Source organism: Heterodontus francisci, chromosome 41 (assembly GCF_036365525.1).
Source record: "Heterodontus francisci isolate sHetFra1 chromosome 41, sHetFra1.hap1, whole genome shotgun sequence".
Classification (NCBI taxonomy): domain Eukaryota; kingdom Metazoa; phylum Chordata; class Chondrichthyes; order Heterodontiformes; family Heterodontidae; genus Heterodontus; species Heterodontus francisci.
The window spans coordinates 34,433,513-34,459,648 of NC_090411.1; the positions used below are offsets into that span (position 1 = coordinate 34,433,513).

At 43.2% G+C, this 26,136-nt stretch overlaps 1 protein-coding gene across 5 annotated transcripts in view; it reads right to left on the reverse strand.

The window, feature by feature from the left end:
• The window catches only part of LOC137353469 (trinucleotide repeat-containing gene 6B protein-like), a 187,473-nt gene that overhangs the window by 72,170 nt on the left and 89,167 nt on the right, over positions 1-26,136 (reverse strand). Inside the window, exons 1-2 of one of the 5 annotated variants that reach the window (XM_068019789.1) lie at positions 25,179-25,384; positions 22,293-22,517 (exon numbers count right to left, since the gene is read on the reverse strand). The exons of 3 other annotated variants lie outside the window; for them this stretch is intronic. Coding sequence is in view for 1 of the 2 variants with exons in the window: in XM_068019788.1 (XP_067875889.1) it covers positions 25,179-25,183 (5 nt within the window). In the remaining variant the exon portion in view is untranslated. Of the gene's footprint in view, positions 1-22,292; positions 22,518-25,178; positions 25,385-26,136 lie in introns of those variants that run through there. One more of the 5 variants, XM_068019788.1, reaches the window with a different exon arrangement.

Consider the following 26,136-nt stretch of genomic DNA (forward strand, 5'->3'; position numbering starts at 1 on the left):
ACTTGAGTATTGCGTGCAGTTCTGGTCACCGCATTATAGGAAGGATGTGGAAGCTTTGGAAAGGGTGCAGAGGAGATTTACTAGGATGTTGCCTGGTATGGAAGGAAGGTCTTACGAGGAAAGGCTGAGGGACTTGGGGTTGTTTTCGTTAGAGAGAAGGAGGAGGAGAGGTGACTTAATAGAGACATACAAGATAATCAGAGGGTTAGATAGGGTGGATAGTGAGAGACTTTTTCCTCGGATGATGATGGCAAACACGAGGGGACATAGCTTTAAGTTGAGGGGTGAAAGATATAGGACAGATGTCAGAGGTAGTTTCTTTACGCAGAGAGTAGTAGGGGCGTGGAACGCCCTGCCTGCAACAGTAGTAGACTCGCCAACTTTAAGGGCATTTAAGTGGTCATTGGATAGACATATGGATGAAAATGGAATAGTGTAGGTCAGATGATCGGTGCAACATCGAGGGCCGAAGGGCCTGTACTGCGCTGTAATGTTCTAATGATTCTAATGATCCCAGCCATTGTTACTCTCACAGATTACAGATTAGATGCCAATCTCTTATTCGAGTTCTGCCTCTCAAATCAGCAAATAACTCTAAATGCTCAAGGACACTGGCAAGCTGCTGTTTTGCATCCAACATATGCTAAAGAGCTAGGACAACTAGAGAGCTAGGACGGCACAATGGCGCAGTGGTTAGCACCGCAGCCTCACAGCTCCAGGGACCCGGGTTCGATTCTGGGTACTGCCTGTGCGGAGTTTGCAAGTTCTCCGTGACCGCGTGGGTTTTCACCGGGTGCTCCGGTTTCCTCCCACAGCCAAAGACTTGCAGGTGATAGATAAATTGGCCATTATAAATTGCCCCTAGTGCAGGTAGGTGGTAGGGAATATGGGATTACTGTAGGGTTAGTATAAATGGGTGGTTGTTGGTTGGCACAGACTCGGTGGGCCGAAGGGCCTGTTTCAGTGCTGTATCTCTAAATAAATAAAATAAACTCCATGCACTGAATAAACAAAAGGAAAGCAAGCATAGGTTATCTTCCCTACTTTTATGAGCATGATCATATACTAATTTATACGTTCAAACGCAGTCATAGTTTCACATGTCTGTGAGGGGATCCTGGCTGCAGGAAGCCAAATTCTAGTCAACAATGACCTCCAGAACCTCACCCACATAGAAATAGTTCAATTGAGAAACATGTGGATCAAAAGGATATTTGATCATGGAAGCAGAGTATCACAAACAAGTTCAATCCTGTTCTCACCTGCTGTCACAACCCTTTCCAAAAAGGGGCACTAGATATCAAGCAAGGGTTTATTTCTGTCACCTCTACACCAAAACACTGTAGTCAACAGTAATGTCTCTACTACAACCATAGATGAGATCAGCACAGGGACTGAAGTGCCACATCAGGTAGTGTATTTACCAATGATGTCATCAAGCATCTAAATGGCTTAAGGGTTTGAATTCCACTGTTTGTTAATCAACTGGTGAACACCTGTGTTAATACTGAACAGAGATTTAACCAACTGAGTAACCATTACATCACAGAGAAAATTAAACTATGCAGTGTGCTGACCACTAAAAACACCAGGAGGTAGAGGATTTCTGGATTTAGGAATGCCATGTGGTTTCAATGTACACTAAGTTATCACAGGATCCTGACACTCCTGAATCCAAGCATAGTCCACAATAATGCTACAGTTCCACAACTGGCACATTTGGAATCCACCCTAGTAGCGAGAATTAACAGAAAAGAAACATTTATGTTGGAAAAAAGGAATTCCATTCTGTTGAGAAAACTGTTTTGCATAATTTTCACCACAAACAATATAAAGGAATAACTTTTGAAAAATGAACAATGGACTACCTTCAACAAAGAAATAGTTCGGGCACAGTCAAGGTACGTTCCCTCTAAGGGAAAAAGTAGGGCAAAAAACTACAGAGGTCCCTGGATGACAAAAGAGGTCTTCTTCTTTGGCCTCCTTATCTCGAGAGACAATGGGTAAAGCGCCTGGAGGTGGTCAGTGGTTTGTGAAGCAGCGCCTGGAGTGGCTATAAAGGCCAATTCTAGAGTGACAGACTCTTCCACAGGTGCTGCAGATAAAATTGGTTGTCAGGGCTGTTGCACAGTTGGCTCTCCCCTTGCGCCTCTGTCTTTTTTCCTGCCAACTGCTAAGTCTCTTCGACTCGCCTCACTTTAGCCCCACCTTTATGGTTGCCCGCCAGCTCTGGCAATCACTGGCAATTGACTCCCACGACTTGTGATCAACGTCACAGGACTTCATGTGGTGTTTGCAGACGTCTTTAAAGCGGAGACATGGACTGCTGGTGGGTCTGATACCAGTGACGAGCTCACTGTACAATGTGTCTTTGGGGATCCTGCCATCTTCCATGCAGCTCACATGGCCAAGCCATCTCAAGCCCCGCTGTCTCAGTAGGGTGTATATGCTGGGGATGTTGGCCGCCTCGAGGACTTGTGTGTTGGAGATACGGTCCTGCCACCTGATGCCAAGGATTCTCCGGAGGCAGCGAAGATGGAATGAATTGAGACGTCGCTCTTGGCTGACATACGTTGTCCAGGCCTCACTGCCGTAGAGCAAGGTACTGAGGACACAGGCTTGATACACTCGGACTTTTATGTTCCGTGTCAGGGCGCCATTTTCCCACACTCTCTTGGCCAGTCTGGACATAGCAGTGGAAGCCTTTCCCATGCGCTTGTTGACGTCTGCTTCGAGAGACAGGTTAATGGTGATAGTTGAGCCTCGGTAGGTGAACTCTTGAACCACTTCCAGAGTGTGGTTGCCAATATTGATGGATAGAGCATTTCTGACGTCCTGTCCCATGATGTTAGTTTTCTTGAGGCTGATGCTTAGGCCAAATTCGTTTCAGGCAGCCGCAATCCTGTCAATGAGTCTCTGCAGACGCTCTTCAGTGTGAGATGTTAATGCAGCATCGTCAGCAAAGAGGAGTTCCCTGATGAGGACTTTCCGTACTTTGGTCTTCGCTCTTAGACGGGCAAGGTTGAACAACCTGCCACCTGATCTTGTGTGGAGGAAAATTCCTTCTTCTGAAGACTTGAACGCATGAGAGCAGCAGGGAGAAGATGATCCCAAACAGTGTAGGTGCGAGAACACAGCCCTGTTTCACGCCACTCAGGATAGGAAAGGGTTTGATGAGGCGCCGTTATGCTGAATTGTGCTTTTCATATGGTCATGGAATGAGGTGATGATACTTAGTAGCTTTGGTGGACATCCGATCTTTTCTAGTAGTCTGAAGAGACCACCTCTGCTGACGAGGTCAAAAGCTTTGGTGAGATCAATGAAAGCAACGTAGAGGGGCAAATGTTGTTCACTGCATTTCTCTTGTAGCTGGCAAAGGGAGAACCGGGTTCGATTCCGGGTACTGCCTGTGTGGAGTTTGCAAGTTCTCCCTGTGTCTGCGTGGGTTTTCTCCGGGTGCTCCGGTTTCCTCCCACAAGCCAAAAGACTTGCAGGTTGATAGGTAAATTGGCCATTATAAATTGTCACTAGTGTAGGTAGGTGGTAGGGAAATATAGGGACAGGTGGGGATGTTTGGTAGGAATATGGGGTTAGTTTAGGATTAGTATAAATGGGTGGTTGATGTTCGGCACAGACTCGGTGGGCCGAAGGGCCTGTTTCAGTGCTGTATCTCTAATCTAATCAAATCTAAGCATGTCAATGGTGGATCTCTCTGTTCGAAAGCCACACTGTGCCTCAGGGTAAATGCGCTCAGCCAGCTTCTGGAGGCTGTTTAAAGCGACTCGAGCGAAGACTTTCCCCACTATGCCGAGCAGGGAGATTCCACGGTAGTTGTTGCAGTCACCGCGGTCATCCTTGTTCTTGTAGAGGGTGATGATATTGGCATCGCGCATGTCCTGTGGTACTGCTTCCTCGTCCCAGCACAGGCAAAGCAGTTCGTTGAGTGCTGAAAGTATAGCAGGCTTGGCACTCGATTATTTCAGGGGTAATGCTGTCCTTCCCAGGGGCTTTTCCGCTGGCTAGAGAATCAATGGCATCACTGAGTTCCGATTTTGATGGCTGTACGTCCAGCTCATCCATGACTGGCAGAGACTGGGCTGCATTGAGGGCAGTCTCAGTGACAACAGTACAGTTCCAGGTAGTGCTCAACCCAGCAGTCCATTTGCTTGCGTTGATCAATGATTGTGTCCCCTGATTTAGATTTGAGGGGGACGAACATCTTGATGGTTGGTCCAAAAGCTCTCTTAATGCCATCATACATTCCCCTGACGTTTCCGGTGTCAGAGGCCAGCCAAATATGACTGCATAGGTGTTGCCAGTAGTCATTTGTACAGCGCCTGGCTGTTCTTTGTGCAGCGCTTCTGGCTGTTTTATTTCAGGGGTAATGCCGTCCTTCCCAGGGGCTTTTAATGCTTATGACAGATGCCAGGCAGAAAATACTATTGAGAACCAGGTTGAATACAGAGATCCAGAGGGGAAGTGAAAAAGCAAATAAGAGAAGCAAAGAGAGAACATGGAGAGACTGGCAGCTAGCATGAAAGGAAATCCCAAGGTTTTCTACAGGCATATAAATAGCAAAAGGGTGGTAAAACGAGGAGTGGGGCTGATTAGGGACCTGAAAGGGGATTTACACATGGAGGCAGAACGCATAGCTGAGGTATTAAATGAATACTTTGCATCTGTCTTTGCCAAGGAAGAAGATGCAATCCAGGCAATGTTGAAAAAGAGGAGGTAAGTCAGACACAAAAGGGGTTTAAAATTGATAAAAAGGAAGTATTAGACAGGCTGTCTGTACTTAAAAGTGGATAAAGCATCAGGGCCGGATGAGATGCATCCAAGGATACTGAGGGAAGTGAGGGTGGAAATTGCAGAGGCACTGGCCATAATTTTTCAGTCTTCCTTAGACTCGGGGGTGATGCCAGAGGACTGCAGAATTGCAAACATTACACCCTTGTTCAAAAAAGGGTGTAAAGTTAAGGCCAATAACTACAGGCTTGTCAGTTTAACTTTGGTGGTGGGAAAACTTATAGAAAAAATAATTTGGGACAAAATCAATAGTCACATGGACTTCTTCAGGGAAAATCATGTTTACCTAACTTGGAGTTTTTTGAGGAGGTAACAAAGAGAGTTGATGAGGGCAATGCTGTTGATGTGGTGTACATGGACTTTCATAAAACAGCTGATTGACAGGGAACAAAGAGTAGTGGTTAATGTTTTTCGGGCTGGAGTAAGGTTTGTTGTGGAGTTCCCCAGGGATCAGTGTTGGGATCCTAGCTTTTCCTGATCTATATTAATGACCTAGACCTTGGTGTACAGGGCACAATTTCAAACTTTGCGGATGATACGAAACTTGGAAGCATTGTGAACTGAGAGGAGGATAATGTACAACTTCAAAAGGACATAGACAAGTTGGTGGAATGGGCAGACAGGAGGCAGGTGAAGTTTAATGCAGAGAAATGTGAAGTGATTCATTTTGATAGGAAGAACACGGAGACACAGTATAGAATAAAAGGTGCAATTCTAAAGGGGCTGCAGGAGCAGAGGGACGTGGGTGTATATGTGCATAAGTTATTGAAGATGGCAGGACAGGTTGAGAGAGCAGTTAATAAAGCATAGAGTATCCTGGGCTTTATTAATCAGGGCATAGAGTACAAGAGCAAGGAAGTTATGTTGAAATTGTATAAAACACTGGTTCAGCCTTGGCTGAAGTATTGCGTCCAATTCTGGGCGCCGCACTTGAGGAAAGATATGAGGGCATTGGAGAGAGTACAGAAAAAATTCACAAGAATGGTTCCAGGGATGAGAAATTTCAGTTAAGAAGATAGATTGGAGAAGTTGGGACGGTTTTCCTTGGAGAATGTCGAGAGGTGATTTGATAGAGGTATTCAAAATCATGAGGGGTCTGGACAGAGTAGATAGAGAGAAACTGTTCCCACTCGTGAAAGGATCGAGAACGAGACAGCACAGATTTAAAGTATTTGATAAGAGAAGCAAAAGTGACATGAGGAAAAATATTTTCACGCAGTGAGTGGTTAAGGTCTGGAATGCGCTGCCTGAGAACTTGGTGGAGGCAGGTTCAATTGAAGCATTCAAAAGGGAATTAGACAGTTATATGAAAAGGAAGAATGTGCAAGGTTATGTGGAGAAGGCAGGGGAATGGAACTGAGGGAGTTGCTCTTTCAGAGCGCCAGTGCGGACACGATGGGCCGAATGGCCTCCTTCTGCGCTGTAACAATTCTGTGAAAAATCTCAAAATGGTGATTTGTTAAGGGTTATTAGCTGAAAATTAACTTTGCAACATTAGTGAAGGAATGCTTAATGGTCTTATATGACTTTCCTCGATCTATTTTACCTAATTTAGTTTAACTTTCAGTTAGGGCAGTGAGCAGAAAATGCCATTCTCACAATAAAAGATTTCACCAGCTAATATTATGGACATAAATTCTTGGCTATTTTTGCATTACAAATCTTATGGGCTTTGAGACAGTGACTGTGCATATATTGTTAGTCGATGCTTACATTAGGAATGTGCTTATCTGGGGAAGACCATAATTCAAAGAACAAAAAACAACCATCCGGCCCTCCAAGCCTGCGCCAATCTTGATGCCTGTCTAAACTAAAACCTTCTGCACTTCCGGGGACCGTATCCCTCTATTCCCATCCTATTCATGTATTTGTCAAGATGCCTCTTAAACGTCGCTATCGTACCTGCTTCCACCACCTCACCCGGCAGCAAGTTCCAGGCACTCACCACCCTCTGTGTAAAGAACTTGCCTCGCACATCCCCTCTAAACTTTGCCCCTTGCACCTTAAACCTATGTCCCCTTGTAACTGACTCTTCCACCCTGGGAAAAAGCTTCTGACTATCCACTCTGTCCATGCCACTCATAACTTTGTAAGCCTCCATCATGTCGCCCCTCCATCTCCGTCGTTCCAGTGAAAACAATCCAAGTTTATCCAACCTCTCCTCATAGCTAATGCCCTCCAGACCAGGCAACATCCTGGTCAACCTCCTCTGTACCCTCTCCAAAGCCTCCACATCCTTCTGGTAGTGTGGCGACCAGAACTGCACGCAATATTCTAAGTGTGGCCTAACTAAGGTTCTGTACAGCTGCAGCATGACTTGCTAATTTTTATACTCTATGCCCCGACCGATGAAGGCAGGCATGCCATATGCCTTCTTGACTACCTTATCCACCTGCGTTGCCACTTTGTGACCTGTGGACCTGTACGCCCAGATCTCTCTGCCTGTCAATACTCCTAAAGGTTCTGCCATTTACTGTATACTTCCCACGTGTATTAGATCTTCCAAAATGCATTACCTCACATTTGTCCGGATTAAACTCCATCTGCCATTTCTCCGCCCAACTCTCCAACCGATCTATATCCTGCTGTATCCTGACAATCCTCATCATTATCCGCAACTCCACCAACCTTTGTGTCGTCCGCAAACTTACTAATCAGACCAGCTACATTTTCCTCCAAATCATTTATATATAATACAAACAGCAAAGGTCCCAGCACTGATCCCTGCGGAACACCACTAGTCACAGTCCTCCATTCAGAAAAGCACCCTTCCACTGCTACCCTATGTCTTCTATGACCGAGCCAGTTCTGTATCCACCTTGCCAGCTCACCTCTGATCCCGTGTGACTTCACCTTTTGTACCATTCTGCCATGAGGGACCTTGTCAAATGCTTTACTGAAGTCCATATAGACAACATCCACTGCCCTTCCTTCATCAATCATCTTTGTCACTTCCTCAAAAAACTCAATCAAGTTATTGAGACACGACCTACCCTTCACAAAACCATGCTGCCTCTCGCTAATAAGTCCATTTGTTTCCAAATCCTGTCCAATAATTTCCCTACCACTGACTTAAGGCTCACCGGCCTATAATTTCCTGGATTATCCTTGCTACCCTTCTTAAACAAAAGGAACAATATTGGCTATTCTCCAGTCCTCTGGGACCTCACCTGTAGCCAATGAGGATACAAAGATTTCTGTCAAGGCCCCAGCAATTCCTTCCCTTGCCTCCCTCAGTATTCTGGGGTAGATCCCATCAGGCCCTGGGGACTTATCTACCTTAATGCTTTGCAAGATGCCCAACACCTCCTCCTTTTTGATAATGACATGACCCAGACCATCTACACTCCTTTCCCTCGACTCAGCATCCAACAAGTCCTTCTCTTTGGTGAATACTGATGCAAAGTACTCATTTAGTACCTCGCCCATTTCCTCTGGCTCCACACATAGATTCCCTTCTCTGTCCTTGAGTGGGCCAACCCTTTCCCTGGTTACTCTCTTGCTCTTTATATACGTATAAAAAGCCTTGGGATTCTCCTTAATCCTGTTTGCCATTGACTTTTCATGACCCCTTTTTAGCCCTCCTGACTCCTTGCTTAAGTTCCTTCCTACTTTATATTCCTCAAGGGCTTCATCTGTTCCCAGCCTTCTAGTCCTTACGAATGCTTCCTTTTTCTTTTTGACTAGGCTCACAATAACCATAGTTATCCAAGGTTCCCAAAACTTGCCAAACTTATCCTTCTTCCTCACAGGAACATGCCGGACCTGGATTCTAATCAATCGACGTTTGAAAGACTCCCACGTCAGATGTTGATTTACCCTCAAACAGCCGCCCCCAATCTAAATTCTTCAGTTCCTGCCTAATATTGTTATAATTAGCCTTCCCCCAATTTAGCACCTTCACCCGAAGACTACCCTTATCCTTATCGACAAGTACCTTAAAACCTACGGAATTATGGTCACTGTTCCCGAAATGCTCCCCTGCTGAGACTTCGACCACTTGGCCGGGCTCATTCCCCAATACCAGGTCCAGTACGGCCCCTTCTCTAGTTGGACTATCTACATATTCAGTTCAGGATATTTCTAAATACGTAGAGTTACTAAAGAAAACAGTATCGCGAGGCAGAAGATACCTGCAAAATGCTTCAGTGAGAAAAATGCAAATGATATATTTGCCCAAAAAGTAAAGAGGGATTCTAAGTGGATCATCGCAGTGATTCAGTACATAGGTAGCTCAGCCAAAGTCTGGCAGGTTAGTCTTTGGCTAGATGCCACTCGGCTCAGATGGAATGATATCCTCTCCAGTCCTGGATACGTATCCCATTGCACAAACTCATTTCTAAAACTCTCTTACTGACTGTGTTTTTCTAAAAAGACTCAGCGCAATATTCATTATCTGCTATAAAATCTATTAAAATAGTGGGGGGGGGGGGGGGAAGGAGTGCACAGGAAAACTGCTTAAAGCCACACCAAGCCTGCCAATTTGCAGAGGACACTGAAAATGGGAACACTGGGTGCACATGTATACACACGCAGAATTGGTGTGAAAAATCAGTGCATGCACCATGATGCCTCACTCCATGTTAACCGTCTCATGACCTATCCCAGTGACACCACTGAGATCACTAACAGTGCCTTACTGCTAATTTGGCTAAGATCAGCTAATTCAGCTTGGACCAGGAATTAAACCACTGACCTCCGTGGCATGCTGTACTCACTGTGATGGTATGGTCGGTCATATAATTGAAGGGAAATAACTAGCTACAGCTCCACTGCAATCAGACTTTACTGTAGCTTTTGAAAGTAGCTGTGCTTTATAGATGTATCATATTAAAACCACTTTTTCCATACTATCCCTTCATTTTTGCTTTGAGATGTATTTGTGACAATGAAAAAGTTTATTCCAGGTCTAAGCAGCTTTTCCCTTGTGCCTTTGGGAAATGTGCCTTGCATTTGAAGAAGTCAGACTCCCTGCAAACAAAAGGAATGAAAGACTGCCATAAAATCTGGGACCAGAAGGTTTAATTATGTAGGCAATCTTTTGAGACAAATTCTGTTGCACCAGCATAACTTCTACAGACTGTTAGACTACACAGTGCACAGTAAAGGAAAGCAAGCTATATATAGAAACCTGAACCCAGCTGTTCCTGTTACGAAAGTGCTGCAGCAATACCAATCAGGAGCTTAAGACAAGATGATATTGCACCTTAAGTAATATCTGAAATTAGATTCCTCCGAAAAGTCAAAATACAGAGTTTGCGCACATCAACTGACAAATCAACCAACTATTCTCCACTGCCAACTTCCAACTATTCGCTTGAGACATCATGAGGAATTTTCAGTAAAACTGATTTTTTTTTTAAAAAAAAAAGAACATAGTGCTCAAAAAACATTTTTTTTTAAAGCACTGGTTGCAAACAAGAGTAATCTCCAAATAGGATTCAAACCCTGAACAGCAGGATGGATCACTACGACCGCAACAAACAAACAGAACTCCATTAGTTAGGATTGTTGCAAGCAATCCCCCACCCGCCCACACACATCCCCCAGCAAAAGAAAAATCATCACTAAGATTTCAATCCAACAGTGGGTGTGAAATTTTCATAATGCGTCCACTTGAGCTGTGAAAAAACCAGCAGTACAATAATGTATTCTGTCCTTGAGTTGTGTTTGAACAAACATTATAAGCTGCATAAAAATAGGTTGAAGTAATGGTGGTTGCTGGTCTATCACTGATGGTGGCAGTGGAAGCAGGAGTATTAGAGGTGAATTAAGAGTCAAGCATATCTCACATTATAGCCCATGTGATTTTCCCTATTTGCATATTTCTAGCTCAAGTGTCAACACTGAATCAGGATTCCAGTTTATAGAATAACCAATGTGCAACATCATACCATCAAGGTCAGTTTTGAAAGAGCATCCTCTTGGAGCACACATCTGTACACACAAGGTACAATGAGGCAGCTGACAACACATGGACAGCACTGGAAGCGCCTATACTTTAATTAAAAGTTTATTAATAACTATAATTCCACAAAAACTGCAACATCTGGCTGAAACTGAAACTGGGTGTCCTTGTACACCAGTCGCTGAATAAAGCATTCAGGTGCAGCAAGCAATTAGGAAGGCGAATATTGTGTTGGCCTTCATTGCAAGAGGATTTGAATACAGGAGCAAGGATGTCTTACTGCAGTTATACAGAGCCTTGGTGAGATCACATCTGGAGTAGTGTGTGCAGTTTTGGTCTCCTTATCTGAGGAAGGATGTTCTTGTATTGGAGGGAGTGCAAAGAAGGTTTCCTAGGCTGATTCCTGGGATGGCAGGATTGACGTATGAGGAGAGATTGGGTTGACTAGGCCCCTATTCACTAGAGTTTAGAAGATTGAGAGGGGATCTCATAGAAACCTATAAAATTCTAACAGGACTAGACAGGCTAGATGCAGGGAGGATGTTCCCGATGGCTGGGGAGTCCAGAACCAGGGGTCATAGTCTCAGGATACGGGGTATGGCATTTAGAACCGAAATGAGGAGAAATTTCTTCACTTAGAGGGTGGTGAGCCTGTGGAATTCTCTACCGCAGAAGGCTGTGGCGGCCAAGTCACTATTTATATTCAAGAAGGAGATAGATATATTTCTTAATGCCAAAGGGATCAAGGGACATGGGGAAAAAGCAGAATCAGGGTACTGAATTAGACAATCAGCCATGATCTTTTTTGAATGGCGGAGCAGGCCCGAAGGGCCGAATGGTCTACTCCTGCTCCTTTCTATGTTTCTAAAACAGGCTGAGGTAAAGCAGATACATTAGTTTCAGCACAAACTTCTCCATGGTCAAGGCGGAAAGGGGAAAAACTGGCAGGTTTGAAATTGCACGCAGAAGGAAAAGTAACCGAAGAGGGTGATGTTACTTTGTTTTAAAAAAAACTGTAACATCAACCAATACCAATAGTCATAAGTGGAATATTTTATACCAGCAGTTCTTCACACATTATCTGGTAGTAGGATTAAGAGAGTTACAATGGGAGATGGATGTTGAGTTGACTGGGTTGATATTCCTTTCCCCTTCTTCTCCCATCCCATCAAAACAAATTTCCATCCCTCCTCTAAAATGTGCAATGTCTTGTTGGGTTACAGTAACTCTCAGCTAGCTCTGATGTCCATTCAACCCAATTACAGGCATCACGGTCTCCTTATCCTCACCAAACATACATTCCAACAGAGGTTACTGAATAGTGATCAGAAACGTAAAACTTAAAAGGAACGTAGTGCTCAAAAGACAATTTTTTTTTTAAGCACTGGTCACAAACAAGAGCAATCTCCAAACAGGATTCAGCGTCCCCACCACCCCACGTCACTAACTTGGGTGTGCTGACATGTACAGAGCTAACCCAGTATAGACAGCAGATTGGATTAGGAACCTCCTTAATCTATCTGGCTCAAGGGGTTGTTCATAACAACTAGAACTTGAATTTAGATACAAGACAATTCACATTTATGTACTATAAATATATATATATATATTATATATTTATTTACGTAAAACAAGCACTGCACAATCATTCCAGTTTCATGCATTTTCATTATATGAAACAATACTGCTCCCACTAAACCAATCAAATGCTTGGGATAAACGGCAGTACTATTCATCAAGTGAATGGAACACTGACAGACAATATCCACCATGACACCTGCACCACTGTCGAGCAAACGAAAAGTTGTGTTGTGCACACTTTCAGCTTAACTTTTGTTGTGCTAATTGTTTCTAACATAAATTGCAGAATTAATCAGTGGGTGAGAGTACTTACAATGAAAGTAATCAAAGCTTCCCTTACAGTTTATGACATCGCCCAATAGAGTCAGTGTCAGTTATGGCAGGGGAGGAGGCCATTCAGCCCATCGAGTCCATGCTGGCACTCCGCAGAGCAATCCAGTTAGTCCCACTCCACCACTCCCCTGTAGTCCTGCAAGTTTATTTTCCTTCAAATGCCCATCCAATTTCCTTTTGAAATCATTGATTGTCTCCTCTTCCATCACCCTCGTGGGCAGCGGGTTCCAGGTCATTACCACTCGCTGCGTTAAAATGTTCTTCCTCACATTCCCTCTGCATCTCTTGCCCAAAAGCTTCAATCTGTCCCCTAGTCCTTATACCATCACTAACAAAGATGTGCTTTCTTGCACATCACTCCCACCTGCCATTGTTCTCTAAGCAAAGCACATCCTCGTTGCTGGTTAGTGCAGTTTTAAAAATTACCATTGTTTTTATCTCCTTGATATTGACACTGAGCTCACGGTATAACAAAGGAATTTGGGATGCCAAGCTGCACTGAATAAACCAGGATTTGTATAAAATCCTTACAATTTTTAGCAAAAGTTGAGGGGAAACAGTAATCGCATCCCTCTGATCCCAGTTAACGCTCATTCAAGGACAGCTTACTTGCAAATAAAAAATAATCGTCTCTCAGCTTGTGCTGAATCAGCTGATCTCAGTCAGCAAGGCAGTCAGAGCACTGCAAATACCCCAGGATTAGGGAGGGACAAAAAAAGCAAAAACAGTTATTGTCTCTATTACTGCTATACTTTAGTAACTGGCTACTGGAGCGTGCACCTGCATGGTTAGGTCAGGAAAAAATACAGGCTTGGGGGCATTCCCCCTTCCCATGGCTGAATCGCTCAATGTTCACTAGTTTCATACAAAGAATGGGCACTTGGGCAAGATAACAGAATGCCATCAAAACCGGTGAAATTGTATCATAGAAAGAAAGGAATTGTATTTATATAGCACCTTTCACAACATCATGAGCTCCCAAAGTGCTCTCCAGTCAATAAAGTATTTTAATTGTAGCCACTGTTGTAATGTAGGAAGCTAATTTACACAGCAAGATCCCACAATCAGCAATGAGGTAAATGTCCAGAAACTCCATTTAGCGACACTGGTTGAGAAATAAATATTTGTAGGAGAATTCACCTGCTTTTCTTCAAAAAGCACTATGGAATCTTTTACCCGAGAAGAGAGATGGGCCCTTGTTTTCATGTCTCACCCGAAAAATTATATTGAAGTGCCAGCCAAGATTATGGGCTCAAGTTTCTGAAGTGAAGCTTGAACCCATGGCCTTCTGACTCAGGCGAGATTGCTACTGAGACATGGCTGACACCCACATCCTAGTCAAAAGTCAGTACATTTCAGGATAGAGGGCAAGACAATTGGAAATGAAATTAAACTTAACGAAGTTTCAAACATCAGCCAACATGGAAATGTCTATCCCATAGCAAATAGTATTTACCTCACTACTTTTCCTATTTTATGAGCTTTTTAAAAAAAACATTGGTTCTTGTTTACTTCAGATAGGAAACGGTCAGTGACTGTACGCTACAAAATCCATCTCTCATATCCCAAATGGCAGAATCACAGAACCAATTCTCACAATTCCAAGGGCTGGATTTAATGTAGGCGGCAGGAGTCCCGCCACCGGGGTCAAAAGTGGGGGGGCAAGGGGCTGCTTCAGCAGGCAGCAGGACTCTGGGCCACATTTTTGCCAGCGGCAGCCAAAAACATGGCTGCCATCCCCGTTAAAGAGGGCCGGCAGCTCAGCAGCGCCACTGCTGGTCACGGAGAGCAGGCAGTGCCGTTGCTGCCATGCATGCTATTATTGCCGGAAGCCCCCACCATATGCTACAGTGGCCAAAATGGCGGTCTCCCCATGCGGCAGCACGCCCTCAGCAGCTGGTAAAATGCCAGAAGTAGGACAAGGCCCTTAATTGGCCATTTACCATCTTTCCCGCCGTTGGAAAGATGGCACAGTTACCGAAGATGACGTGCACGCCAGCCAATGCCTTCCTGTGCCATTTTGCCAACCTTCCCACCTCCCAGACAGCCCCAAAGGGCTGGTAAAATTCAGCCCCAAGTTTCTGGCAGCTGAATTAAGCCACTGGTTTTAGCAATCTTCACACAGGTGGCCTGTGCACAGAAGTCATGCTCCTCTCACCCATTGCGCCGATCTGTGCTAAAGCAGCAGCAGTAAAATACCTAAATATGGACAAATAGAATTTGGTACTTTTAATGTGGTAGCATAACCTAAATTCACAAATCAGTCATGTAGTAAACTTTTGACTTCCTATCCCAGTTCCACTAATTAGAGATAGTGCCTGATATATAAGCATCAGTGTAAACAACTGCTTAGATGTGATGTTACACTGCTGTCGCATCAAAATGGTAGAATTTACAAGACAAAATGAAGAACTCCAATTTCTTGATCCAAATACACCAACATGAGCCCTCTGACTGAATTCTGCTCAATATCTATTTGCTTCCAAATTGTTGTAATGAAGATTGCATGCCTTGAATGGCCCATTTACAGTAATTTATAAAGTCTAATTCTGAAGAGCGGAGGAATTTTCCTGGTGTCCTGGTCAATACTTATCCCTCAACCAACACCACCAAAACTGGTTAACTGGCCATTTATCTCTGTCGTTTCTTGGACCTTATGATATGCCAACTGTCTGTCAAGTTGGCCTGCACAGCCTGTGAATATGCTTCAAATACAGTAAATAACTCGCTGTGAAGTATGCTGGAGCATCCCAAGGATGTGAAAGATGTTATATAAAAACAGGCTCTTCAGAAATACTTTCAGAATAAACAAAACTTATTTCTTTACTTGCTTCCACATCTCCTGCCACTCCTGAAAAACCGAGAAAGAACTGAATACGACAAGGAGGTTGGTAGGTGAGGCTGACAGAAAAGCATCAGGCTTGTTGGGCTCAATAGCCTTTTCCCCATTCCCAAAATTCATGTGTTACTACGCAGTGAAGAATTTTCTGATAGTACCGCTGAGTTAGTTTGCTGTAGGTAACTCCTCCAATCCTATAAGTTATCTCTTGTTCAGGACGAGCTATCCTCCCCTTTAAAAACCTGTTTTTGGCTCTTACCCCATTCTTGAGTCGCTGCATCATGACCCATTCTTGCCAAAAGGGTACGCCAATGCTTTTCCGAAACGAGTCTCTGGTTGGTAAGTGAAAGCATCCAAGGGCAACTTTTAATCCACCATGCGGAAGCAACTGGTCTTTGCCAAGCAACTTCGAGGAAAAGACATGACATCTGCACCTAACCTCTTTAGCTCTGTATACTTTCAAGGATATCCCAACATCTGCAAATGGTTTGAGATTTAAAATATCTGGAAAGCACTCTAACGCCACTCAGCACCACTTATGAAGAACTGAAGGACATATTGTTAAATTCCAGAAAGCTTCTTGTTGAAGGATGATGCTTCAGCCAATCTTTATTCAGTGTTACATTTATTGTACAGAGTAAAAAGGATTCCAAACATGTAGCCCCTTACTCAAAACCTCCCCCAGTCTCAGTAAGTGCCTCCTTATAAGTGCTCAAGACAGACCCCAATTAACACCCTCCACCTGCATATAAACAATTGATAAACAATTAATACATATGGTGGGTGAAAGTATGTTTTCAATAATGTATGTGTCAGAATCAGAGTAACTCTGGCCACCCAGAGTACACAACAAGCTCATGTAGGATTCCACTAAAATATTCTTACTTGTGAATGCAATGCTGCAAAGCGCTAACTTTCACCTGCTACTGTTTGGTCAGATAGTGTTTGGATCTCAAAACTTTGTTCCTGTCCTCCTGCTATCACAGAAAATCTTTTAGGAATATAGGAACAGGAGGAGGCCATTTAGCCCTCGAGCCTGTTCTGCTATTCAATGAAGTCATAACTGATCTGTGACCCAACTCTATATACCTGCCTTTTCTCCCACTTGCCTTAATTTAAAAATTAACAATTGATCCAGCATCAATTGCCATTTGCAGAAGAGCGTTCCAGCTTCTACCAGCCTTTGTATATCGAAGTGTATCATAATTTCACTCCTGAAAGTAGAATATGACAGCTGCTACCCTCCCAAGTCTGCTATTAAAGGAGGTAACTACAATCAAACCCCTGCCTATGGTAACCAAATAAACATTTACCACATAAATTGGATCTGATGCAAAAGATTTTGTTTTAAATTTCCACTCGCAATGGATGCTTCAGTAAAGTGAGAGTCCACTTGTGGTTGCAAATCAAAAGGCACTAAAGCCTAACACAGCTCTGAAATGGAAGCCCAAGAAAATAAAGCTTCTAACAAAGCAATGCAGCAACAAACCTCGCAGTGTTAGCACACAACTAAAGAGCTGCAGAGTAGAGACAAAACCCAGGCCTACAAATACAGTTTATAACCACTGGTTTAAGTAAGTAGAGGAAGCTAGGTCTGGACTCCGAGTCTATGTATTAACAGTGGGACTAAGCTTCACCAGAAGTATCAGCAGAGAGAGTGACATAAAAGTCATTCCCTTGAAACAAGATCCAAAATCCTTTCCCAAAACCCTCTTAGTAAAAGTTACCCAGTCAACTCTTAAATAAAACACTAAGGGCCCAAACAAAGAGCTCCCAGGGGCTGTAGCAGAGTGGAGCCCAACTCCAATTTCAATCGAAAGCACAAATTGCTGGGGTAAATACAGACATTTTTCTGACCATCGCTTATGTGTAGCAGCCACATCCTGAAACACTTGACAGCAATAAAATATTTCCTGCTAATGCTGAAACAATTACAGCTGACACATAGAGGTAAAACTACAAAAAAAACAAAAAAAATCCAGCAGTGGAACTTGTTAATACCTTTCTTCCATTTATCATATAGCAAAGACTTTCGACTCGGAGGCACCACAGCTTAGAGTATGGTACTGAACTGGCAATCTAGAGGTCATGGGTTTCAATCCCAATTGTGAGACCAAGTTTAATAACTCTGCTAATTTGTGGACTAGCACTGGAAAAAAAAACACAAGTTACATCACTGCCATGAAACCAGACTGATTTATCAAAGGGAAGGGAAGCTGCCACTTCTATCTGGACTGCTCCTACCAATGACTCCAGTTCCACACTACCCGATTTATTCTTAATGCCCTCACAACAACAAATGTCAGAACAAATAAAAAACAGAATCCTTGTCTCATCTGGTGACTGCGGAAGCTCACAACAGATCTGCTGTGTGTTTGTTCTGAGATATGAAACTGCCCCAGCCCACCCGAATCCAACCAGGGGTCCACAAATGTTAGGCACACAGAACCAAATCTAGCCCTGAGAGAATCAACCTGGGTACAATCCTCAACAAGGTAATGCCATGTTTATATTGCTGGTGGGTGTACACAGCTGATCCAGGGCACCTGCAAATTGACCCATTTTCATGAAATCCCACTGCTGGAAGATCAGCAACTAACCCAAACTTCAACTGAAAAGTGCAAATCAGTTCAATTTCCTTCAAAAACCACATTCAGCAGAAACAGGAAATGGTAGACAGTTATTGCACAGCACAACACAATATTGCATTTTGCATTGTTCAAACGGAATAACAGCCCTTCCTAAAACTGCAGCTCTGTTTTTCCATCTCTGCACAGGATTCTCTTTCCTTTCACTCCTATATGGTTTGCGCTGTGTATCTCGTTCTGTAGCTCATGTGAACAAGCTCTTATGTTTTTCCACATATTTATGTTCAAATTATTTTTCTGTGAAGCCATTTACAAAACCCTTCCATTTTTTCAGCTAAACATAGCAGCAGCGTCTAGCCACCTCATTAGTTAGGACCAACAACCAACTGCTCCTTTATAATGTGCTTCCACCTTATCCCCTCGCCCTCTTAGCAATGGAACTGGACACCAGCCAGTTCCCTGCTTCACCCTGTTCCCTCTGCATTAAGCCAGCTCTTCATTTTACCTACCTTCTTTTAATGATTGTTCTGCAAGGCGCTGCTGCACTGTCTCTCACTCACCCACTCAGATGTGCAAACAACCAAATCAGCAGAGGTTCAGTGTAAAATGGCAGGGAACAGATACAGTCAATCAGGGACAGACAAAAATACTGCGTCAGCTCAAATAGGAGGGGGACAGTTAGAAAATATAAAGCCAAGCGACTACAATGTGATAAGTGGCAGAAATATATGCAGATCAGATGCTTGCTTAGTGACCCATTTTCAACAATTTCAGACATGCAAAAGCTATACAGTAGGTACATGGCAGCTTAGACAAATCCCAGAGTTTTAGCAAAATCCATCATTCACAACACTGGAGACATTTTTATGCAAATTGTCTCCACCTCCCCACAAGGTGCTGCCTCTCACTGAGTTGCATAGGCACCAACAACCCTCTGCTAGCTTGGTCACACTGCTGTCCTTCACCTACAAACCTAGCTGGAAAGTAGCAGCAGCCTATTTTAAGTGTGAAGAAAATCATAGCCAAGTTCAATCCTGTCCTGACACAGCTTGTATGCATGCACAGTGCAGCAGGAGCCACTGGGTCCCAGAGCAGGAACCTTGGTTGATTTCGATCCTTGCCACCCCCTTTCCTCCCAACCTGAGATCTCGAGCAGAATTCTCATCTGATCACAGAATTCTAGATTACCTAAAGTTCGCAATGTCAGCAACGCCCGACACATTCCCCCACCCCTTCCAAGTAGTAATCAAGCATACGTCAAACTTTCCAAAATATCTGTCTGCCTCTCACTTTAATATGATCCTTTTCATTTATTTCATGTATGCCCTGCTCCTAATGGCTGTCTCTTTTTATGATCAGCGCAACACACTCCCTCCAGTTTTCTAGATTCTAAAACATCTGCAACACTGAATTTTGTTAAAATGTTACAGCCAGGAAGCACAGCATGTGAAAAAATGCACAGCACGCCTATTCTCAAAGAAACACACGACAATTAAAAAATGCTTGTCCTCAAAAGGGGGAAGAGGGAAAAAAATGGACTTTAGTGCCTTTCCCTTTTAAAATCATACGAGTATCAATTCATGTGAATTAAATAAATAGCATGTGTCTGAATCAACCTCTCTGCCACCAGTAGATCTGGTACTGTTAACATAATGAATTAAATCAAATCAAAAATATCTCTACAACAGCGTTTGGATCTCAGTTGGGTAGTGACTACACGCCCCAAGTATTGAGCCGTGTGATACACTTGTTACCCTCAGTACCTTTTCGCAGCATGTATTTAAATAAGTGCCAGTGATTCTATCTCCATATTTCACCTGTCTCAGGACAAGCAGCAAATAGAACCGTCGGTGCATGAAAGAAATTTTGCCCGTTTCAGTTGGGCAGACATAGCAATTTCTCTGCTTCTAATTCCTCCAATTTCAGGATTTTCTGAATAATTCAACTGAGGGATGACTGGAATCAATTACAAATTAAATGCTCAGCTAATGTACTTTTTTCTTTGGAAGTATTACTGAGAAATCACAAATGTTGGGAACAGTAATGAGAAAATGAGACCAGGTACAGAAGGCTTGGGTTTTAAAAGCAGGGGGAAAGCAGCACTGAGGGAAGTAGGGAGTGCCACAGTTTGAAGGTGGGAAGAATAAGAATGTGATCCAGTATGTTTGATCTTGATTTCAACACAGTAAGGAGTGAGGAAAAAAGAACAGTGTGCAGGACAGTGCAATAGAAGGGGGAGCAAGGGAGGCAGTTCAGAACAATCACTTATAAAAGAGAGCAGGGTGCTCATATGTCTACGCCAACACCAAAAAACTCTCAAATCTGGACCATGGCAAGTGACTGGGTGTTCCCAGCTGACTTTTCATCATGTCCAAGACTCTCCTGTGCTATTGCTGTTTACAATCCACACTCTACTGTGATGTCTCAACTCCAGAACACAACCCCGAACTGTTCAGTCACCAACTTTCCTGCTATAGATTTAATTTGCTATACAATATTAACTGAGCTTCAAAGATTTAACACCAAGTAAGGAAAACTTTTCTATAAACAAAGATACTACTGTACCTGCCGCAGCATGGGAGCTTATAGTGCAACATGGAATCAATGTTTACATGGAATCAACCTACACAACACTACTTTTAAAACTATCCTTCCTCGTGTAAGATTTTAGAAAGAATTATAAACGGGAAAATCACTTGTGCCTATGTGTTTGTTGGCCGGTAATCAGTTTTATCATAAAGGCTGTTACAATGAAAATTCATTCACACAGTTGTGGTCCCATTGCGCCTGCTCATTTACAACAGTTCAGAAGGAATAATTTAAGATGAGGTTTAAGTTCTTGGACTCCAAACTCGGAATCGTTATTTTTGGTAACTGAGCACCCGAGTGAGATTCAATTAAGGCAGTCAGTAATGGCAGGGTAGAGAGCCACAAAAACATTTTATTTTGAAGCTGCTTACTCAGAAAACCTGTGATTCACCTGAAAAGGAGCATGCTGTCCGAAAGTAAATGTACTGTACCCAATATGGGCAATAAATGAGATAGAATTAAAAATGAAGGAAGATGATAATTTATTATTTTACATAGCAAGTTACAAATGTACTGCCTGAAAGGACAGTGGAACCAGATTCAATAGTATCTTTCAAAAGGCAATTGGATAAAAACTTGAGGTGAAACATCTGCAGGGCTATTGGGAATGAGCAGGGGGAGTGGAACTAATTCGATAGCTGTTTCAAAGAGCTGGCACAAGCATGATGGGCTAAAGGGCCTTCTTCTGTGCTATATGATTCTATGAAGAGGCAGAGATAACCAGAGAAACTGTAATGGCTCCCTCAGTAGTTCAGTGAGTAAATGTTGGCGTCATTTCAGCTTTGATTACTGACCTTAGCCAGGGCTAGAGTCAGCCTCAGTATCACCTGGTAAGGGGGAGGTAGAGAAATAAGCCACGAACGCTGCTGCTGATCACTCTCTGGCAGTGAAGCCCATGTCTCTGGACACTGCGGGAATGCAGGTCTGAGTTTAGCTGTGATGCCTCTGTGGTATAATAAACCATCATCAAACTGCCTTGGCTCACATGTGCAGAGTGATAACTCTGGATAAGTACGATAAACATTCCGGAAATCAAGTCACTACCTTCAAGAGAGGAGAGAAAATTTTGTAGGGTGGGCAATTGCTAGCTTTCAAACTGGTTGAGTTACTGCAGCTTTCTGTCCATCAGTCGTGTCAGTGGTCTGAGCACAGTCCTTACATAAAACTACTGATGTAGGTGGCAATGGTGTTTGTGTCTAGAAAGCTGGACAATGAAGACTGGCTGGGTGTGTGTGTGCTGCAACCCACAGCATGACCAAACAGGGGCAAAGGGAGAATCCACTTGGCAGGAAGGGAATATATAAACTATAAGCTTTTTTAAACCATAATTTTGTGTAATAGATTTGGGAATCTAAAATTCTGCCAATCGATCATTTCTCACAACCACACACAATTCTTTTCAGGTCACCGATATCTATTGATTACATTTCACATTAAAATAATTTAAGTTTTATGCTTAGCTAGTCAATGAATGCCAGCTGAGGAAAGGCTAATGTTCTAAATTTTGCACCCTTGCGAGGTGCAGCACAGCTACATACACAAAGTACAGATCTTTATTCTTTGCTTTTGTTCTTCCCAACTTCCCTCATCCCAATGTTACACTGGCATCTCCTACACCAGTGCAGCTTCACTGCACGAAGCTGCTTACCTGTGCAAGCTTCAAAGTAGTTTTATGTTGTGGGCCCATACCACAAGGAACTGGGTCAAGATTGTCCACTTATTTCCCTTGGGTTCCTTATCAACAGGAAGAGGAAGAGACTTTCATCCTTTCTGTCAGGGCTTAATTCAAGCACAGGTCCCAGAGATGCAGGCACAGCATGCTAATCCAAGACACCCAATCCACATTATACATGTATGTTCCCATTCTGAAAATCTGCATAGAAATAAACACCAGCCTCTTATTAATTTCTGCTGTGATCACACAAAACTGATGAGAGTTTTTGTACAAAAGTATTCTTTTGCTCAAGGCAATTTCAACCTTCATTCCAGGTTGCAAATGCTCACTCAAAATCTTTAAAAAACCAAATGCCTTACAAATGTGCAGCTGTACACAGCATTAAACAGATCAGAGGACAATCACTCTCTTGCCTGGCTTTTTAGCTTCTCTGAACTGCTTCTCAATGAGGCAATTCTTCTTCAGCTGAAGGGCAGGTTGGTCTGTGCTAACAGTACCTCAAAACGTGACCCAATGCATTTTGATAATGTGAAGCTGATCAAAGAGTTCCATTCCCTTTCCCCTCAAACTTGGGAATGGAGTTCTCTTCTGGCCTGTTTACCCATAGCTATGCCAAGGCTCTGCAACCTAATGCAGCATCAGCAAAACAGGCTTGATTTCAGAGATGGCTCCAGCAGGCCACCTCCTCAACAGTGTTACTTCATGTCCCTTTTTCTCGCTATTTTTGTTGATGCATTTGTTCTCTCTGCGTCCACACAAATCAAGTTATTGAAACAATGGGAGCAGCAATGAGGATCAGGTAGTACAGAGCCATGTAACCTTGGCACAAAGTGCAGATTCAGCTTAGAATTCGCCAACAAGGCACATGAAAACTGGCACTGGTACGCAACAGTCACATCAAGACTGACGCCCATTCGCGAACAATAAATCAGCTCCACATGCTACGATTTAGAGATCAGATTTCAGGTCTAAATTACAATATAACCTTTGGGGTGCAATGCTTCCTCGAACATAGCCACCAAAAACAAGTAGGGTGCAGCATGGGTCTCAATCAGGGTTCAAGACCACAGCATCACAGTCCCTGGTTGTGTTGCCAGCAACAAGCAATCTACAGTGGAACTCACTGCAAATTCTGAACTTCATAATCCAATTTGAAAAGCAAAATATTACTGCAGGCTTGCAAAAGGTTAAGTACATGATTTGAGTTTAACGTTTTCTATACGCACCATTCAACCAGAGTCATTTCACCTCATCACCTCCACTCCCATCCAAAAAAAAATTCTAGATCTATCCCACACAGGATTCTATTTGAAGATGCAGCACACATTACACAGTATTCCATTTTTGTGTGTTTTATATAGTCTACTGATACTGTCAACAAAGCTGAGCACTACTGAACAAACTCAGTCATCTTTCACTTTTGGTGGTGCCGAGTACTAGGTTTTGATCCCTCATATGGGATTCTCCAAAAAAAAAAAATTCACTCTAGAATTAATTCTCCCACCCCGATCTCTTGCAGAATTGCAGAACTGCAAAACTATTCTCACATTCCTTAAAAAAAAAAACAGAAAACGCACATACAATGCAGGATAATGAGCATTGCTCCAAGACTCACCGTGATCGTCCAGCCAATGCCATACATGTAAAGCAGAAGCCCCACAATGGGGAGACAATCCCATCTTTTCTCTCCCCCCCCCCCCCCCCCCATCACCCTCCACAATCCTGCTCTCCTCCCTCTCCAGCGGTCATTTTTTCTGCAATCACAACTGTTCCTCAGCAACTACTGGCTGAAAAGACGAAAACAGCAGGCAGATTAAGGTGCCTTGTAGACCCATACACTTGAACCCAAGACCCCTCAATTGCAAGACAACTGCTTTTATCCATCAGGTCACTATCAGCATAACCCCCTCCCCGACAGTACGCAAAGCAGAAGATAAGACAGCCAAAACAGGACATCATACTTTACGCCAGGACCAAGAAAATTTGTCAGTACACAGATTTTACAGGGACCCTTATGATGCAGCAGCTACAGGAAGATAAACTCCACTGTGAACTTAATTGTTTGCACAAAGAATTAAGAGTCTGCCAACCCATGCTCACAACTATGGCTTTCACTGTTATCTGGCTAGGCAGCCGGATGAAACATGTAAGCTTTTCCTGGACCCGGTATCTAGCGAATCAGCTTCTAACAAAAAAATTTGAAAAATTATAGCTGACTGCTTCACTCTTTTAAACAAGAACAGCAATTAATGTAGGAGATTTAAAATTAAAAACATTCTAGCTATTAACAGCTTTACAACGCTGATTTCCAACAAACTCCTCGCAATGATAATCAGCTAGGCTTCCCCGCAGTGCTATAAATAAGTTTAACCAGTTACTCGGCATTTACAGATGAAATCCAATTGGTTGGAAAGCATCCTTACCCAAAGAAAAAAAAACCCTCTTCGTAGTCAAAATGACTGCTGCGAGGACAATCCTCCCTCTGCTGTCTCACCATTTAATTGAAGAATTGATAAACCACACCAGGGAGAAAACTGCTCTGAAAAAAACTTGGCGTTCACTGACCTGCCACACAAGACTTAATTAGAATGAAAATGCATCAGCGGCTGCTAATTTGCAGCATGGCTGCATTTTGCTAAATCTTTAATCTTGTTGACTTTTGCAAAGGAACAGCATCTTTAAAGTTTAAAGCCACCATCTTTATCCCCTCCCACCCGTTTGCATAAAATGGCTGTGGCCTTTTTAAACCAGGCTCCTGGTTCCAACCCTGTAGCTGTTTGCAGACAGACTAAACAGTGTTCTTGGAAAAAATATATATTTTTAAAACCCAGCCCACAGAAACAAGAATCAACCACAAACCTCATAAAGTGCAGCAGTGCAAGGATCCAGCAAGTTGAGGCATTCGAGGCAAAAACAAAAGGAGAAAATTAAAGCAAAAAAATCTGATTTTTTTTCTATTTTTTTTTTAAAAAAACAAACGTTCAAAAGCCAGTTGAGACTATGGCGGCCATTTTGGCAGGAACTTAGGAGCCAGCTTCTGTGGGAAGCTTTTATTTGTGACCTTCAGAGAGAGGCTGTCATGTGATCTATTGTCCCGTCAATCAAAGGAGGATGAAAAAGCTTAGCTCCACCTTCCGAGAGCAGAGGCAATCCAATTGGTAGATTGCATGTTCTAACATGCAGTAGGACCCTGTAAGGTTAATCCTTCTGCGTACAGCAGCAGAGCACTCTGCAACTTAGCAACGTCATTAACCCTTCCACTACCTTCCTGGAAGCTATGTTTTCCACTAGGCACCCGGATGGGCAGCACCATTTTCTGTTTCTCTTTCAGCCTGCAATGTCCCACAGACACCACAATGAACTTTCCTCATTGTCTGGTCAATGCAAGATGCAAATTACTAGCATCAGCAATTTTATTGTTCTGGTCACAATAATCTGCTGTCCATCCCGGAGTTTCCTGGGGCTCCAGTGTTGCAGGCCCTTCCCCCAGCATTCTAGAAAGGGAGGAGAAGCCTCCTATCATTTGTAAATCTTTCACTATAGATCGAGGCCTGGTGTTTCTTCCTTAGGTGCACTCCAGATACTGCACTCAAAGCTTCGCCCATTTTGCCGATGTCAAGTTACACCCAAGCATCCTCCCCCATCTCATTAAAATCTGAACAAACTTAAAATAGGTACAAATTAGCATAAACAATTGGGGCCCAATGAAATGCTTCTTCTTTCGAGTCGTAAAATTAAGTTTCATTTCATTTAACCAGTATTGATGCACATCAGGCACAGAATTTGTGTCACCTGGCAGCCTTCTGCCTCATGAGAT